Source organism: Daphnia magna, linkage group LG10 (genome assembly GCF_020631705.1).
Source record: "Daphnia magna isolate NIES linkage group LG10, ASM2063170v1.1, whole genome shotgun sequence".
NCBI classification, from domain to species: Eukaryota; Metazoa; Arthropoda; class Branchiopoda; order Diplostraca; family Daphniidae; genus Daphnia; species Daphnia magna.
Genome location: NC_059191.1, coordinates 8,178,518 through 8,196,080, shown reverse-complemented (window position 1 = coordinate 8,196,080; position 17,563 = coordinate 8,178,518). Strand labels below are relative to the sequence as shown.

The 17,563-nt window shown below is 34.4% G+C and overlaps 1 protein-coding gene and 1 non-coding gene across 2 annotated transcripts; both read left to right on the top strand.

Annotated features, from left to right (window-relative positions):
- Positions 1-29: 29 nt before the first annotated feature.
- LOC116935579 lies at positions 30-1,501 on the top strand. The gene is made up of 2 exons (XR_006651760.1): positions 30-1,226; positions 1,286-1,501. It is a non-coding gene; the product is annotated as an uncharacterized LOC116935579 (transcript).
- A 659-nt stretch (positions 1,502-2,160) lies between these two features.
- LOC116935580 (GMP synthase [glutamine-hydrolyzing]) lies at positions 2,161-3,945 on the top strand. Its single transcript, XM_032942869.2, has 2 exons — positions 2,161-2,328; positions 2,393-3,945. Exon 2 carries the CDS (start codon positions 2,401-2,403, stop codon positions 2,905-2,907), a length of 507 nt encoding a protein of 168 aa, XP_032798760.2. The 5' UTR covers positions 2,161-2,328; positions 2,393-2,400; the 3' UTR covers positions 2,908-3,945.
- The last annotated feature ends 13,618 nt before the right edge of the window (positions 3,946-17,563 follow it).

Genomic DNA, 17,563 nt, shown 5'->3' with positions numbered 1-17,563 from the left:
ACGAATGTGATCATCACTTCGTTGTACCGTTTCGTCATGGTAAAATCTATTTCCCCAGCAGCCTGTGGGCGCTAGTGTCAGAATTGTCTATTTCCCCCCGGCAGCAAAAAGGGCACTGTGCCCTTTGCGAAGCCTGTGCTGCACAGACAGACGAATTAAATGTGTATTTAATACCTAATCTGTATTACTTTAAACAGATGTCGATTTCGGATGGCTGCACTTTTCTGCACTGGTGCAATTGCCCCGAGAAAAAGTTGTTCGAGTGGTAATCTTAGTGCAATCCACTTTTTCGGTGCATCGAATTTGTACGTTCCAGTGGCACTCCAGCACCGCCCGAGGTCACTCGAAAACTGCACTTTCTTGCCCGACCTTTTTAGTCAGTGCAAGCGGTGCAGTGCAATTTCTAGCAGACGAATTTAGAGAGTGTGTTGTTTAGTGATAGGAGCCTTTTTTTCTTTCGTCTGCTACTTCCTCCAGGGCGTAAAAAGTGAAAAAAGTGTTCGAGTGTAACGTTTATTTTCTGACAACCCGGTGGAGTGCATGACGTCACACGACCCTTCTCGCTCCGAGCCAGTGTGCACTGGCTACTGCACCGAGTGCAGCCATCCGAAATCGACAAGAGTCATAGAACCCTGGTTGGTTCACGCTGAGAGGAATCCCTATACCGCGTTTCGTTGGTCTGTATGTCAAAAGTTTTGACGGTTTTGGGGCGGGGCACAGTCGTGGAAACTCGAATCAGAGTCATCTATTGAAAGAAACTGAGTTATTCAACGGCCATTGTTGGTGTTTCTTTTCGTACTTAAATTTTTCAGAAGTCGTCTGCTCCGTTGGTTTCCCTTATCACTGTTGTGAATTGTGATTGGCTGTTGAAGTTTTCAAGCACGTTTCCTGATTGGTACATTCATCACACACCCGCTGGAGGCTCTGACTGCTATTTCCGAAATTAGACACAACAACAGACGATTTTCCACATGTGAACCAACCAGGTTTCCATGACGACTCCGTAGCATCCACCTGATTGTGTTCACTGATTCAGGTGTGAAATAGCTATTTAAACACCAACTCCCCTATTGGCCGGGGGGAAATAGACAATTTTGACACTAGCGCCCACCGACTGCCGGGGGGAAATAGATTTTACCATATTTTCCTGCTTCTTGGAACAAAGAACATAGGATGTCTTGATGCCAACTAAGTGTCATTGGAAAAATTGTAAAAAGATGTTTAAGGTATTTGACAAATCTGTAATCATGTTACTAAAGTGACTTTTTTGGTATTCTCAAAATAGCAGAAAAAACCTAAAGTTGGAGGATGATACATTTGTATCTCATTACTAGTTTTGTAAAACAAATGGCATATTGGTAAAATGAAACAACACATGGCCTATTACTTTTGATCAATTGTTTTCACAAGTGAAGATTGATTCCACAATCTTCAGGTTCCCAGACAGACAACCATCTACAAAGCCTTGGGAAATTTATTAATACAAAAAAATTAAATTTTAGTTATTGATTGCAGTCAGAACAATGTGTGGAATCTGATGTTCTATCCCTTGAAACCCCAGCTGCCCTTGTGCTTCAACAAGGCTATAAAGCAAATAGAATCTCAGGAGGTAAAGATCGAAACCAAAAACAAAGCAGACATTTTTTAGTTGGCTTGTTTCTTAATCTTATTATTACACTTAACTTTTGGAAACACGGAAGTGTATACATATGTATATACATACTTTTGAACAGGTCCCACCTCAGTTTATGTGGCAGATGCCCCACTAAACGACCCAACAATCTTTACTTGTGGTCTTCCAATGTGGGTAATTTGTTATCGCATGCTCAACAAGGAATTAGGTAAGAAATTCTGTTTTATATAAAATTTTTATTATTCAAACTTTCACAGCAGTATATCTAACATCTGAGAAATAACAGTTATGTCATAAAATATTTAGAACATCTTTTTTTCCCCTTTTTTATAATTTTTTTTTTTTTTTGTTTTCTTTTGTTTTTTTGTTCTGTTCTGTTCTGTTCTGTTCTGTTCTGTTCTGTTCTGTTCTGTTCTGTTCTGTTCTACTCTGTTCTGATGGAGGAACGGTGGAGAGAAAAGATGTTCGCGAAGATGGCCAATTCGAGATCGAAATAGAAACGGAGTGCCCATTGTTTAAAGGATAAGAGACTCGGCAAATTGTGTTACTGGCCCATGGTGACAGCATAGAGAAGGTTGCAAAAGGGTTGCGTTGCGTCGCAAAATCTTCGCGTCATATTATTTCCGCTATTGCTGATACTGAACACCGTCTTTACGGAGTCCAGTTCCATCCTGAAATTGATTTGATTGAAAATGGTATGTTGGTTCCCTTTCCATTGAGTGCGAAACATTGATCTTGATCGCTGGTGTAAAATTACAGGACGGAAAATGTTGCATAACTTCTTGTTCGACATGTCTGGATTGCAAGGAGGTTTCACATTGGAGAAACGCGAGCAGCTGTGTATCGATTACATTCGGCGTACGGTCGGACGTGATAACATCGTGCTCATGCTGGTAAGAGGCGGAGTCGATTCCGCCGTTTGTGTTGCCCTTCTCCATAAAGCTCTTCTACAGGGTGACGACTCGTCCCAAGTGCAGGACATCCATATCGATAACGGTTTCCTGCGTAAAGATGAATCCGAGCAGGTCGTTAATAGTTTACAGCAACTCAGACTCAATCTTCGGGTAATTTTTCTGGACCGTTCAGAATATTATGATTGGCCAAAATGTGATACGAAATTAATTGGTGCGTCGTCGTGTCACATCTCAATTTCTACGGTTTACAATACTTGTTCTACGGCCGAGTTCTTTTACAGACAGTGGCTTCTCATTTTTTCTTCATACCTGCGATTAGATTCAACTGATCTTGCTGTTAACATGGATACTGCTTATTAGGTTGTAGACAAGATGGTCTAATCCGTTTTTACTGTTCCAGGCATTTGTAGGGTCTTGTATGACCTGACGGCGAAACTAACCTTGGATTTGATTTACGAACGTTGCTTAGGGAAATGATCTCCGCACTCTTTATAGGACACGTATACAGAATTGTATCATAGACCAAATTCAGTTGGGGAACATTATGAACAGTGGATTCTTTATATACTTTCGAAATTGAAAAATCAATCAGCTTTGTCGTTTCGGGAAACTATCTAAAAACTGGCTTTTTAAGAGAAGTTCACGTGAGGACTTGTTGACTATTCCCTAAATATACATTCACACTTGTTGGAAAGAATGGGTGCATTTGTTTTTCGTCGAACTAGATGGGTTGTTGTCCCTCTCCCCTGTAAAACTACCATTTTTCGCCCAATTGATAATATAATTCCTTTGGCCGGATGTCGCCCAAAAACAAGCGGAAGGCCATTCGAGGTGTTATGCTATTTCCTGAAATTGACATCCAGAAAATGTTGTATATGTTCGCAAATTGTTAAGAACTATTCAGATTGGTACCATAAAGTATGACTTTAGGAAAGGGTACGTAGGCTTATGAGATGAAGAACAGCTCTGACGTCTTTGGTAAGAGGAAAAGGTACTGCAAAGAGAAGCACCACATAACGGTTTTAAGAATGGACTCTTTCGTTTGCTTTGCGCAATGAATCTGTGTTTGGAACTGGCAGGGTTGTTTTATTGTTAAGCAGTGGTACCCAGTCTTTATTCTTAAAAACCAGAACCGTTCTTCACTTTTCAGGGGGATTGATTGATGATAGTTGTTGGTTAAATCATGAAGAAAACCAATAGATGGATAAGTGGAGGGTTTTGGCATGTGCGACAGTTCGTGAGCAGACGAACCATTGAAAAGCCTTGCGCAGTCTAGCTGTATCTAGCCAGATAATAGTCGAACCCGAAACCCGCCGAAACATTGTTTTGACAAATACTGTCAAAAATGCGGTTGTACAGTATCCTGCACAAAAATCCGAACACCGATTTAATTTTTTAAAGCCACCTATTGGCGGGGTAATGGGTTTTTTGTTTGTTTTTCTTTAAGGGGGAGGGTAGACGGGGTGATGGACACGACAGGGTAGGGTAGGGTATGCCTTAAGGTATTACGCTTTAAGGCAAGTTACAGGTCGGGACATTTTTGCAACCCCCAGGGTGGTGTGTTTTTTAAAACGACAGTTGGAAATTTAGGGCTTGGGCATGGTAATGTTGCTTACCGAAACAATTAAGCTTATGTTCCAGCTGCCTGTAAATGTTTACGTCGCTGTCAATGGCGTAGGTGTAGCGTTTCTGAATGTGGTGCTGGAGATCGGTGTTCGATTCCAGATGAGGTGATTAGTTAATATTGTTAACTTACGAGAAATTCTCGTTCACATATAAAATAAATTTTCATCGAGCAATATATGCTTTTTTTGTTTATTAAATAATTTTAAAAATAATAATCTCCTTCGTTCTAGAGAAATTAATATTCCCAGCAAATTCGAATAAAGAATATTATAATGATACCTATATTTTGCAAATCCTTTTTGGGATTCGAACACTGATCTACGGCGTCGCAATCAGAGGCTCTACACATATGCCATCGGTATCGAAATAATTGTGCACAGGCAGCTTTATAATTTATTTGGGTAAGGAGTATTACACAGCCTAAGTCCAACATTTCCAACTGTCGTTTTAAAAAAACACACCACCCTGGGGGTTGCAAAAATGTCCCGACCTGTTACTTGCCTTAAAGCGTAATACCTTAAGGCATTAAAAAAATGTCTAGACTTACCCAACCCTGCCATATGTGTCCATCACCCCGTCTACCCTCCCTCTTAAAGAAAAACAAACAAAAAACCCTTTACCCCGCCAATAGGTGGCTTTAAAAAATTAAATCGGTGTTCGGATTTTTGTGCAGGATACTGTACGTTTCCACTGGATACCAAGTAAGTAAAGAGGTTTAATCGTGTTAAATGTATAATTTTTCGATTCAAGTCTATTTCGATGTCAGAACTGAAGTTGTACTTTTAGAACTTTTAACTTTTTTACATGTTAAAAACCATAAATGAAGTTGGTGCAATAACAGAACTGTTTCGTCAATTTTTTAAACGGCTAGTCTAAAGAGAAAACCAATGACTAAATTGAAATCAGCGTTCAATTTCCATTATGCCGTCTGATTTTTGGAGAATTTCAAGAGATGTCATTTTTGGCCGATTTTGACAAAAGTGGAAAGGCCCTTCCCACTTTTTCATTTTTGGCCAAATTTCAAATTTGGCTTAAATTACATGATTTAGATTCAAAATTGAATGAAAATCACGGAAATCAGGTTTATTTTTCTATTGGTCTTATAGTTTTTCATTTACATGTTAAAAACCATAAATGAAGTTGGTGCGATAACAGAACTGTTTTCGTTAATTTTTTTAACGGCTAGGCTAAAGAGAAAACCAATGACTAAATCGAAATCAGCGTTCAATTTCGATTATGTCGTATGATTTTTGGAGAATTTCAAGAGATGTCATTTTTGGCCGATTTTGACAAAAGTGGAAAGGCTATACCCTTCCCACTTTTTCATTTTTGGCCAAATTTTAAATTTGGCTTAAAATACATGATTTAGATTCAAAATTGAATGAAAATCACGGAAATCAGGTTTATTTTTCTATTGGTCTTATAGTTTTTCATTTACATGTTAAAAACCATAAATGAAGTTGGTGCGCTAACAGAACTGTTTTCGTTAATTTTTTAAACGGCTAGTCTAAAGAGAAAATCAATGACTAAATCGAAATCAGCGTTCATTTTTGATTATGCAGTCTGATTTTTGGAGAATTTCAAGAGATGTCGTTTATGGCCGATTTTGACAAAAGTGGAAAGGCTATACCCTTCCCACTTTTTCATTTTTGGCCAAATTTCAAATTTGGCTTAAAATACATGATTTAGATTCAGAATTGAATGAAAATCACGGAAATCAGGTTTATTTTTCTATTGGTCCTATAGTTTTTCATTTACATGTTAAAAACCATAAATGAAGTTGGTGCGCTAACAGAACTGTTTTCGTTAATTTTTTAAACGGCTAGTCTAAAGAGAAAACCAATGACTAAATCGAAATCAGCGTTCATTTTTGATTATGCAGTCTGATTTTTGGAGAATTTCAAGAGATGTCGTTTATGGCCGATTTTGACAAAAGTGGAAAGGCTATACCCTTCCCACTTTTTCATTTTTGGCCAAATTTCAAATTTGGCTTAAAATACATGATTTAGATTCAAAATTGAATGAAAATCACGGAAATCAGGTTTATTTTTCTATTGGTCTTATAGTTTTTCATTTACATGTTAAAAACCATAAATGAAGTTGGTGCGATAACAGAACTGTTTTCGTTAATTTTTTAAACGGCTAGTCTAAAGAGAAAACCAATGAATAAATCGAAATCAGCGTTTTATTTCCGATTATACCGTCTGATTTTTTGGAGAATTTCAGAGATGTCGTTTATGGCCGTTTTAAAAGAATTTTTATTTTAAAAGTGGCAACAAATTTCAAATTTGCTTAAAATACATGATTTAGATTCAGAATTGAATGAAAATCACGGAAATCAGGTTTAGTTTTTCTATTGGTCTTATAGTTTTTCATTTACATTTTAAAAACCATAAATGAAGTTGGTGCGCTAACAGAACTGTTTTCGTTAATTTTTTAAACGGCTAGTCTAAAGAGAAAAACAATGACTAAATCGAAATCAGAGTTTAATTTCGATTATTCCGTCTGATTTTTGTATAATTCCAAGAGATGTCATTTTAGGCCGATTTTGACAAAAGTGGAAAGACTAAACCCTTCCCACTTTTTCATTTTTGGCCAAATTTCAAATTTGGCTTAAAATACATGATTTAGATTCAGAATTGAATGAAAATCACGGAAATCAGGTTTATTTTTCTATTGGTCTTATAGTTTTTCATTTACATTTTAAAAACCATTAATGAAGTTTGTGCGCGTTATGTATTTATTTTTCTATTGGTCTTATAGTTTTTCATTTACATGTTAAAAACCATAAATGAAGTTGGTGCGCTAACAGAACTGTTTTCGTTAATTTTTTAAACGGCTAGTCTAAAGAGAAAAACAATGACTAAATCGAAATCAGAGTTTAATTTCGATTATTCCGTCGGATTTTTTGAGAATTCCAAGAGATGTCATTTTTGGCCGATTTTGACAAAAGTGGAAAGGCTATACCCTTCCCACTTTTTCATTTTTGGCCAAATTTCAAATTTGGCTAAAAATACATGATTTAGATTCAGAATTGAATGAAAATCACGGAAATCAGGTTTATTTTTCTATTGGTCTTATAGTTTTTTATTTACATGTTAAAAACCATAAATGAAGTTGGTGCGCTAACAGAACTGTTTTCGTTAATTTTTTAAACGGCTAGTCTAAAGAGAAAACCAATGACTAAATTGAAATCAGCGTTCAATTTCGATTATGTCGTCTGATTTTTGGAGAATTTCAAGACATGTCATTTTTGGCCGATTTTGACAAAAGTGGAAAGGCTATACCCTTCCCACTTTTTCATTTTTGGCCAAATTTCAAATTTGGCTCAAAATACATGATTTAGATTCAGAATTGAATGAAAATCACGGAAATCAGGTTTATTTTTCTATTGGTCTTATAGTTTTTCATTTACATTTTAAAAACCATAAATGAAGTTGGTGCGCTAACAGAACTGTTTCGTTAATTTTTTTAATGGCTAGTCTAAAGAGAAAACCAATGACTAAATTGAAATCAGCGTTCAATTTCCATTATGCCGTCTGATTTTTGGAGAATTTCAAGAGATGTCATTTTTGGCCGATTTTGACAAAAGTGGAAAGGCTATACCCTTCCCACTTTTTCATTTTTGGCCAAATTTCAAATTTGGCTTAAAATACATGATTTAGATTCAGAATTGAATGAAAATCACGGAAATCAGGTTTATTTTTCTATTAGTCTTATAGTTTTTCATTTACATGTTAAAAACCATAAAGGAAGTTGGTGCGCTAACAGAACTGTTTTCGTTAATTTTTTAAACGGCTAGTCTAAAGAGAAAACCAATGACTAAATTGAAATCAACGTTCAATTTCGATTATGTCGTCTGATTTTTGGAGAATTTCAAGAGATGTCATTTTTGGCCGATTTTGACAAAAGTGGAAAGGCTATACCCTTCCCACTTTTTCATTTTTGGCCAAATTTCAAATTTGGCTTAAAATACATGATTTAGATTCAGAATTGAATGAAAATCACGGAAATCAGGTTTATTTTTCTATTGGTCTTATAGTTTTTCATTTACATTTTAAAAACATTAATGAAGTTTGTGCGCGTTATGTATTTATTTTTTTATTGGTCTTTTATTTTTCATTTACATGTTAAAAACCATAAATGAAGTTGGTGCGCTAACAGAACTGTTTTCGTTAATTTTTTAAACGGCTAGTCTAAAGAGAAAAACAATGACTAAATCGAAATCAGAGTTTAATTTCGATTATTCCGTCGGATTTTTTGAGAATTCCAAGAGATGTCATTTTTGGCCGATTTTGACAAAAGTGGAAAGGCTATACCCTTCCCACTTTTTCATTTTTGGCCAAATTTCAAATTTGCCTAAAATACATGATTTAGATTCAGAATTGAATGAAAATCACGGAAATCAGGTTTATTTTTCTATTGGTCTTATAGTTTTTCATTTACATTTAAAAAACCATAAATGAAGTTGGTGCGCTAACAGAACTATTTTCGTTAATTTTTTAAACGGCTAGTCTAAAGAGAAAACCAATGACTAAATCGAAATCGGCGTTCAATTTCGATTATGCCGTCTGATTTTTGGAGAATTTCAAGAGATGTCATTTTTGGCCGATTTTGACAAAAGTGGAAAGGCTATACCCTTCCCACTTTTTCATTTTTGGCCAAATTTCAAATTTGGCTTAAAATACATGATTTAGATTCAGAATTGAATGAAAATCACGGAAATCAGGTTTATTTTTCTATTGGTCTTATAGTTTTTTCATTTACATGTTAAAAACCATAAATGAAGTTGGTGCTATAACAGAACTGTTTCGTTAATTTTTTTAATGGCTAGTCTAAAGAGAAAACCAATGACTAAATTGAAATCAGCGTTCAATTTCCATTATGCCGTCTGATTTTTGGAGAATTTCAAGAGATGTCATTTTTGGCCGATTTTGACAAAAGTGGAAAGGCAATACCCTTCCCACTTTTTCATTTTTGGCCAAATTTCAAATTTGGCTTAAAATACATGATTTAGATTCAAAATTGAATGAATATCACAGAAATCAGGTTTATTTTTCTATTGGTCTTATAGTTTTTCATTTACATGTTAAAAACCATAAATGAAGTTGGTGCGCTAACAGAACTGTTTTCGTTAATTTTTTAAACGGCTAGTCTAAAGAGAAAACCAATGAATAAATCGAAATAAGCGTTCTATTTCGATTATACCGTCTGATTTTTGGAGAATTTCAAGAGATGTCGTTTATGGCCGATTTTGACAAAAGTGGAAAGGCTATACCCTTCCCACTTTTTCATTTTTGGCCAAATTTCAAATTTGGCTTAAAATACATGATTTAGATTCAGAATTGAATGAAAATCACGGAAATCAGGTTTATTTTTCTATTGGTCTTATAGTTTTTCATTTACATTTTAAAAACCATAAATGAAGTTGGTGCGCTAACAGAACTGTTTTCGTTAATTTTTTAAACGGCTAGTCTAAAGAGAAAAACAATGACTAAATCGAAATCAGAGTTTAATTTCGATTATTCCGTCTGATTTTTGGAGAATTCCAAGAGATGTCATTTTTGGCCGATTTTGACAAAAGTGGAAAGGCTATACCCTTCCCACTTTTTCATTTTTGGCCAAATTTCAAATTTGGCTTAAAATACATGATTTAGATTCAGAATTGAATGAAAATCACGGAAATCAGGTTTATTTTTCTATTGGTCTTATAGTTTTTTCATTTACATGTTAAAAACCATAAATGAAGTTGGTGCAATAACAGAACTGTTTCGTTAATTTTTTTAATGGCTAGTCTAAAGAGAAAACCAATGACTAAATTGAAATCAGCGTTCAATTTCCATTATGCCGTCTGATTTTTGGAGAATTTCAAGAGATGTCATTTTTGGCCGATTTTGACAAAAGTGGAAAGGCTATACCCTTCCCACTTTTTCATTTTTGGCCAAATTTCAAATTTGGCTTAAAATACATGATTTAGATTCAAAATTGAATGAAAATCACAGAAATCAGGTTTATTTTTCTATTGGTCTTATAGTTTTTCATTTACATGTTAAAAACCATAAATGAAGTTGGTGCGCTAACAGAACTGTTTTCGTTAATTTTTTAAACGGCTAGTCTAAAGAGAAAACCAATGAATAAATCGAAATAAGCGTTCTATTTCGATTATACCGTCTGATTTTTGGAGAATTTCAAGAGATGTCGTTTATGGCCGATTTTGACAAAAGTGGAAAGGCTATACCCTTCCCACTTTTTCATTTTTGGCCAAATTTCAAATTTGGCTTAAAATACATGATTTAGATTCAGAATTGAATGAAAATCACGGAAATCAGGTTTATTTTTCTATTGGTCTTATAGTTTTTCATTTACATTTTAAAAACCATAAATGAAGTTGGTGCGCTAACAGAACTATTTGCGTTAATTTTTTAAACGGCTAGTCTAAAGAGAAAACCAATGACTAAATCGAAATCGTCGTTCAATTTCGATTATTCCGTCTGATTTTTGGAGAATTTCAATAGATGTCATTTTTGGCCGATTTTGACAAAAGTGGAAAGGCTATACCCTTCCCACTTTTTCATTTTTGGCCAAATTTCAAATTTGGCTTAAAATACATGATTTAGATTCAGAATTGAATGAAAATCACGGAAATCAGGTTTATTTTTCTATTGGTCTTATAGTTTTTCATTTACATTTTAAAAACCATAAATGAAGTTGGTGCGCTAACAGAACTGTTTTCGTTAATTTTTTAAACGGCTAGTTTAAAGAGAAAACCAATGACTAAATTGAAATCAGCGTTCAATTTCGATTATGTCGTCTGATTTTTGGAGAATTTCAAGAGATGTCATTTTTGGCCGATTTTGACAAAAGTGGAAAGGCTATACCCTTCCCACTTTTTCATTTTTGGCCAAATTTCAAATTTTTAAAATACATGATTTAGATTCAGAATTGAATAAAAATCACGGAAATCAGGTTTATTTTTCTATTGGTCTTATAGTTTTTCATTTACATGTTAAAAACCATAAATGAAGTTGGTGCGCTAACAGAACTGTTTTCGTTAATTTTTTAAACGGCTAGTCTAAAGAGAAAACCAATGACTAAATTGAAATCAGCGTTCAATTTCGATTATGTCGTCTGATTTTTGGAGAATTTCAAGAGATGTCATTTTTGGCCGATTTTGACAAAAGTGGAAAGGCTATACCCTTCCCACTTTTTCATTTTTTGCCAAATTTCAAATTTGGCTTAAAATACATGATTTAGATTCAGAATTGAATGAAAATCACGGAAATCAGGTTTATTTTTCTATTGGTCTTATAGTTTTTCATTTACATTTTAAAAACCATAAATGAAGTTGGTGCGCTAACAGAACTATTTTCGTTAATTTTTTAAACGGCTAGTCTAAAGAGAAAACCAATGACTAAATCGAAATCGGCGTTCAATTTCGATTATGCCGTCTGATTTTTGGAGAATTTCAAGAGATGTCATTTTTGGCCGATTTTGACAAAAGTGGAAAGGCTATACCCTTCCCACTTTTTCATTTTTGGCCAAATTTCAAATTTGGCTTAAAATACATGATTTAGATTCAGAATTGAATGAAAATCACGGAAATCAGGTTTATTTTTCTATTGGTCTTATAGTTTTTCATTTACATTTTAAAAACCATAAATGAAGTTGGTGCGCTAACAGAACTATTTTCGTTAATTTTTTAAACGGCTAGTCTAAAGAGAAAACCAATGACTAAATCGAAATCGGCGTTCAATTTCGATTATGCCGTCTGATTTTTGGAGAATTTCAAGAGATGTCATTTTTGGCCGATTTTGACAAAAGTGGAAAGGCTATACCCTTCCCACTTTTTCATTTTTGGCCAAATTTCAAATTTGCCTTAAAATACATGATTTAGATTCAGAATTGAATGAAAATCACGGAAATCAGGTTTATTTTTCTATTGGTCTTATAGTTTTTCATTTACATTTTAAAAACCATAAATGAAGTTGGTGCGCTAACAGAACTGTTTTCGTTAATTTTTTAAACGGCTAGTTTAAAGAGAAAACCAATGACTAAATTGAAATCAGCGTTCAATTTCGATTATGTCGTCTGATTTTTGGAGAATTTCAAGAGATGTCATTTTTGGCCGATTTTGACAAAAGTGGAAAGGCTATACCCTTCCCACTTTTTCATTTTTTGCCAAATTTCAAATTTGGCTTAAAATACATGATTTAGATTCAGAATTGAATGAAAATCACGGAAATCAGGTTTATTTTTCTATTGGTCTTATAGTTTTTCATTTACATTTTAAAAACCACAAATGAAGTTGGTGCGCTAACAGAACTGTTTTCGTTAATTTTTTAAACGGCTAGTCTAAACTCTAAAGAGAAAACCAATGACTAAATTGAAATCAGCGTTCAATTTCGATTATGTCGTCTGATTTTTGGAGAATTTCAAGAGATGTCATTTTTGGCCGATTTTGACAAAAGTGGAAAGGTTATACCCTTCCCACTTTTTCATTTTTGGCCAAATTTCAAATTTGGCTTAAAATACATGATTTAGATTCAGAATTGAATGAAAATCACGGAAATCAGGTTTATTTTTCTATTGGTCTTATAGTTTTTCATTTACATGTTAAAAACCATAAAAAATTAACGAAAACAGTTCTGTTAGCGCACCAACTTCATTTATGGTTTTTAACCAGATCAGCGCACGCCTCATAGGACATGTATACGGAGTCTGTTTTTCCGGAAGAGCAAACGGTTTCCGAGATATTATGGCGAATTGGCGACCAGGCCGTACCCTATCGGGAACTTCCTGAACGGAGTGAGGGCCCCTAGTCATAGGGGGAAAAAATAAAAAATAAAAAAAATGAAAAATTGATATAGTTTGGCAACGCTGTGTGAGGTGCAATAGGTGTTACCTTAATACATATGTAGTGCGACCATGTTGACAGCCTCACACGGCCTGTGGAAAAACCACTCCGTTGCCAGGCGACGCACACCACACTTCAATAGCGGTAACAAGCGATCAGCGTAAACTCCTTCAGCAGTGCAGAGATTGAAGCCTTGAAAACAACTTCGCGGCCTGATTTTTCCCTATCTTCATGACCGACGCGCCATCTCTCTGAAAAAAAATCTCCCAAAACTTCGAGTCGCTCTTAGATTGCTCCGTGTTCCTTTATCGTTGAGCCGATAATTGACACGACCCCTTCGTTAATCTCCGCGTTATCTCCTCTACAACATGACGTAGGGGTGCCTGTATCAGGGGGTTGGGAAATGCGAGTTTTGATAGAATCCCTATCGGGAAACTGCTGAGGTAGTTTTCCATTACAATAGTCACATTTGCTGCAGTTCTCCAATTGCTAACAAAAAATTTGACCACCAAAAATGGGGGGTATCTTGGGGTGTGCTCATTTACTTTTAGCTTACTTACCTTTTTCCTCCGTGCTTGTTATTTTTCTTTCTTTGCTGTCTCTTCAAAACCTATGACTAGGGGCCCTCACTCCGTTCAGGAAGTTCCCGATAGGGTACGGCCTGGTCGCCAATTCGCCATAATATCTCGGAAAACGTTTGCTCTTCCGGCAAAACAGACTCCGTATACATGTCCTATGAGGCGTGCGCTAATCATCAACGCCTTCATCCCGCCTTCCCACTTTTGTCAAAATCGGCCAAAAATGACATCTCATGAATTTCTCCAAAAATCAGACGGCACAATCGAAATTGAACGCTGATTTCGATTTAGTCATTGGTTTTCTCTTTAGACTAGCCGTTAAAAAAATTAACGAAAACAGTTCTGTTAGCGCACCAACTTCATTTATGGTTTTTAACATGTAAATGAAAAACTATAAGACCAATAGAAAAATAAACCTGATTTCCGTGATTTTCATTCAATTCTGAGTCTAAATCATGTATTTTAAGCCAAATTTGAAATTTGGTCAAAAATCAAAAGTGGGAAGGGTATAGCCTTCCCACTTTTATGAAAATGGGCCAAAAACGACATCTCTTGAAATTCTCCAAAAATCAGACGGCATAATCGAAATTGAACGCTGATTTCGATTTAGTCATTGGTTTTCTCTTTAGACTAGCCGTTTAAAAAATTAACGAAAACAGTTCTATTAGTGCACCAACTTCATTAATGGTTTTTAACATGTAAATGAAAAACTATAAGACCAATAGGAAAATAAACCTGATTTTCGTGATTTTCATTTAATTTTGATTCGAATTCATGTATTTTAAGCAAAATTTGAAATATGGCCAAAAATGAAAAAGTGGGAAGGGTATACCCTTCCCACTTTTGTCAAAATCTACCAAAAACGACATCTCTTGAAATTCTCCAAAAATCACACGGAATAATCGAAATTGAACGCTGATTTCGATTTAGTTATTGGTTTTCTCGTTAAACCAGCCGTTTCAAAAATTAACGAAACAGTGCTGTTAGCGCAACAACTTAATTTAGGGTTTTTAAGGATTAAATCAAAAACTATAAGACCAATAGGAAAATAAGCCTGATTTTCGTAATTTTCATTCAATTTTGATTCGAATTCATGTATTTTAAGCCAAATTTGAAATTTGGCCAAAAATGAAAAAGTGGGAAGGGTTTAGCCTTCCCACTTTTGTCAAAATCTACCAAAAACGACATCTCTTGAAATTCTCCAAAAATCACACGGAATAATTGAAATTGAACGCTGATTTCGATTTAGTTATTGGTTTTCTCGTTAAACCAGCCGTTTCAAAAATTAACGAAACAGTGCTGTTAGCGCAACAACTTAATTTTGGGTTTTTAAGGATTAAATCAAAAACTATAAGACCAATAGGAAAATAAGCCTGATTTTCGTGATTTTCATTCAATTTTGATTCGAATTCATGTATTTTAAGCAAAATTTGAAATTTGGCCAAAAATGAAAAAGTGGGAAGGGTATAGCCTTCCCACTTTTGTCAAAATCTACCAAAAACGACATCTCTTGAAATTCTCCAAAAATCACACGGAATAATCGAAATTGAACGCTGATTTCGATTTAGTTATTGGTTTTCTCGTTAAACCAGCCGTTTCAAAAATTAACGAAACAGTGCTGTTAGCGCAACAACTTAATTTAGGGTTTTTAAGGATTAAATCAAAAACTATAAGACCAATAGGAAAATAAGCCTGATTTTCGTGATTTTCATTCAATTTTGATTCGAATTCATGTATTTTAAGCAAAATTTGAAATTTGGCCAAAAATGAAAAAGTGGGAAGGGTATAGCCTTCCCACTTTTGTCAAAATCTACCAAAAACGACATCTCTTGAAATTCTCCAAAAATCACACGGAATAATCGAAATTGAACGCTGATTTCGATTTAGTTATTGGTTTTCTCGTTAAACCAGCCGTTTCAAAAATTAACGAAACAGTGCTGTTAGCGCAACAACTTAATTTAGGGTTTTTAAGGATTAAATCAAAAACTATAAGACCAATAGGAAAATAAGCCTGATTTTCGTGATTTTCATTCAATTTTGATTCGAATTCATGTATTTTAAGCCAAATTTGAAATTTGGCCAAAAATGCCAAAAAAAAGTGGGAAGGGTTTAGCCTTCCCACTTTTGTCAAAATCTACCAAAAACGACATCTCTTGAAATTCTCCAAAAATCACACGGAATAATCGAAATTGAACGCTGATTTCGATTTAGTTATTGGTTTTCTCGTTAAACCAGCCGTTTCAAAAATTAACGAAACAGTGCTGTTAGCGCAACAACTTAATTTAGGGTTTTTAAGGATTAAATCAAAAACTATAAGACCAATAGGAAAATAAACCTGATTTTCGTGATTTTCATTCAATTTTGATTCGAATTCATGTATTTTAAGCAAAATTTGAAATTTGGCCAAAAATGAAAAAGTGGGAAGGGTATAGCCTTCCCACTTTTGTCAAAATCTACCAAAAACGACATCTCTTGAAATTCTCCAAAAATCACACGGAATAATCGAAATTGAACGCTGATTTCGATTTAGTTATTGGTTTTCTCGTTAAACCAGCCGTTTCAAAAATTAACGAAACAGTGCTGTTAGCGCAACAACTTAATTTAGGGTTTTTAAGGATTAAATCAAAAACTATAAGACCAATAGGAAAATAAGCCTGATTTTCGTAATTTTCATTCAATTTTGATTCGAATTCATGTATTTTAAGCCAAATTTGAAATTTGGCCAAAAATGAAAAAGTGGGAAGGGTTTAGCCTTCCCACTTTTGTCAAAATCTACCAAAAACGACATCTCTTGAAATTCTCCAAAAATCACACGGAATAATTGAAATTGAACGCTGATTTCGATTTAGTTATTGGTTTTCTCGTTAAACCAGCCGTTTCAAAAATTAACGAAACAGTGCTGTTAGCGCAACAACTTAATTTTGGGTTTTTAAGGATTAAATCAAAAACTATAAGACCAATAAGAAAATAAGCCTGATTTTCGTGATTTTCATTCAATTTTGATTCGAATTCATGTATTTTAAGCAAAATTTGAAATTTGGCCAAAAATGAAAAAGTGGGAAGGGTATAGCCTTCCCACTTTTGTCAAAATCTACCAAAAACGACATCTCTTGAAATTCTCCAAAAATCACACGGAATAATCGAAATTGAACGCTGATTTCGATTTAGTTATTGGTTTTCTCGTTAAACCAGCCGTTTCAAAAATTAACGAAACAGTGCTGTTAGCGCAACAACTTAATTTAAGGTTTTTAAGGATTAAATCAAAAACTATAAGACCAATAGGAAAATAACCCTGATTTTCGTGATTTTCATTCAATTTTGATTCGAATTCATGTATTTTAAGCAAAATTTGAAATTTGGCCTAAAATGAAAAAGTGGGAAGGGTATAGCCTTCCCCCTTTTGTCAAAATCTACCAAAAATGACATCTCTTGAAATTCTCCAAAAATCACACGGAATAATCGAAATTGAACGCTGATTTCGATTTAGTTATTGGTTTTCTCGTTAAACCAGCCGTTTCAAAAATTAACGAAACAGTGCTGTTAGCGCAACAACTTAATTTAGGTTTTTTAAAGATTAAATCAAAAACTATAAGACCAATAGGAAAATAAGCCTGATTTTCGTGATTTTCATTCAATTTTGATTCGAATTCATGTATTTTAAGCAAAATTTGAAATTTGGCCAAAAATGAAAAAGTGGGAAGGGTATAGCCTTCCCACTTTTGTCAAAATCTACCAAAAACGACATCTCTTGAAATTCTCCAAAAATCACACGGAATAATTGAAATTGAACGCTGATTTCGATTTAGTTATTGGTTTTCTCGTTAAACCAGCCGTTTCAAAAATTAACGAAACAGTGCTGTTAGCGCAACAACTTAATTTAGGGTTTTTAAGGATTAAATCAAAAACTATAAGACCAATAGGAAAATAAGCCTGATTTTCGTGATTTTCATTTTAATTT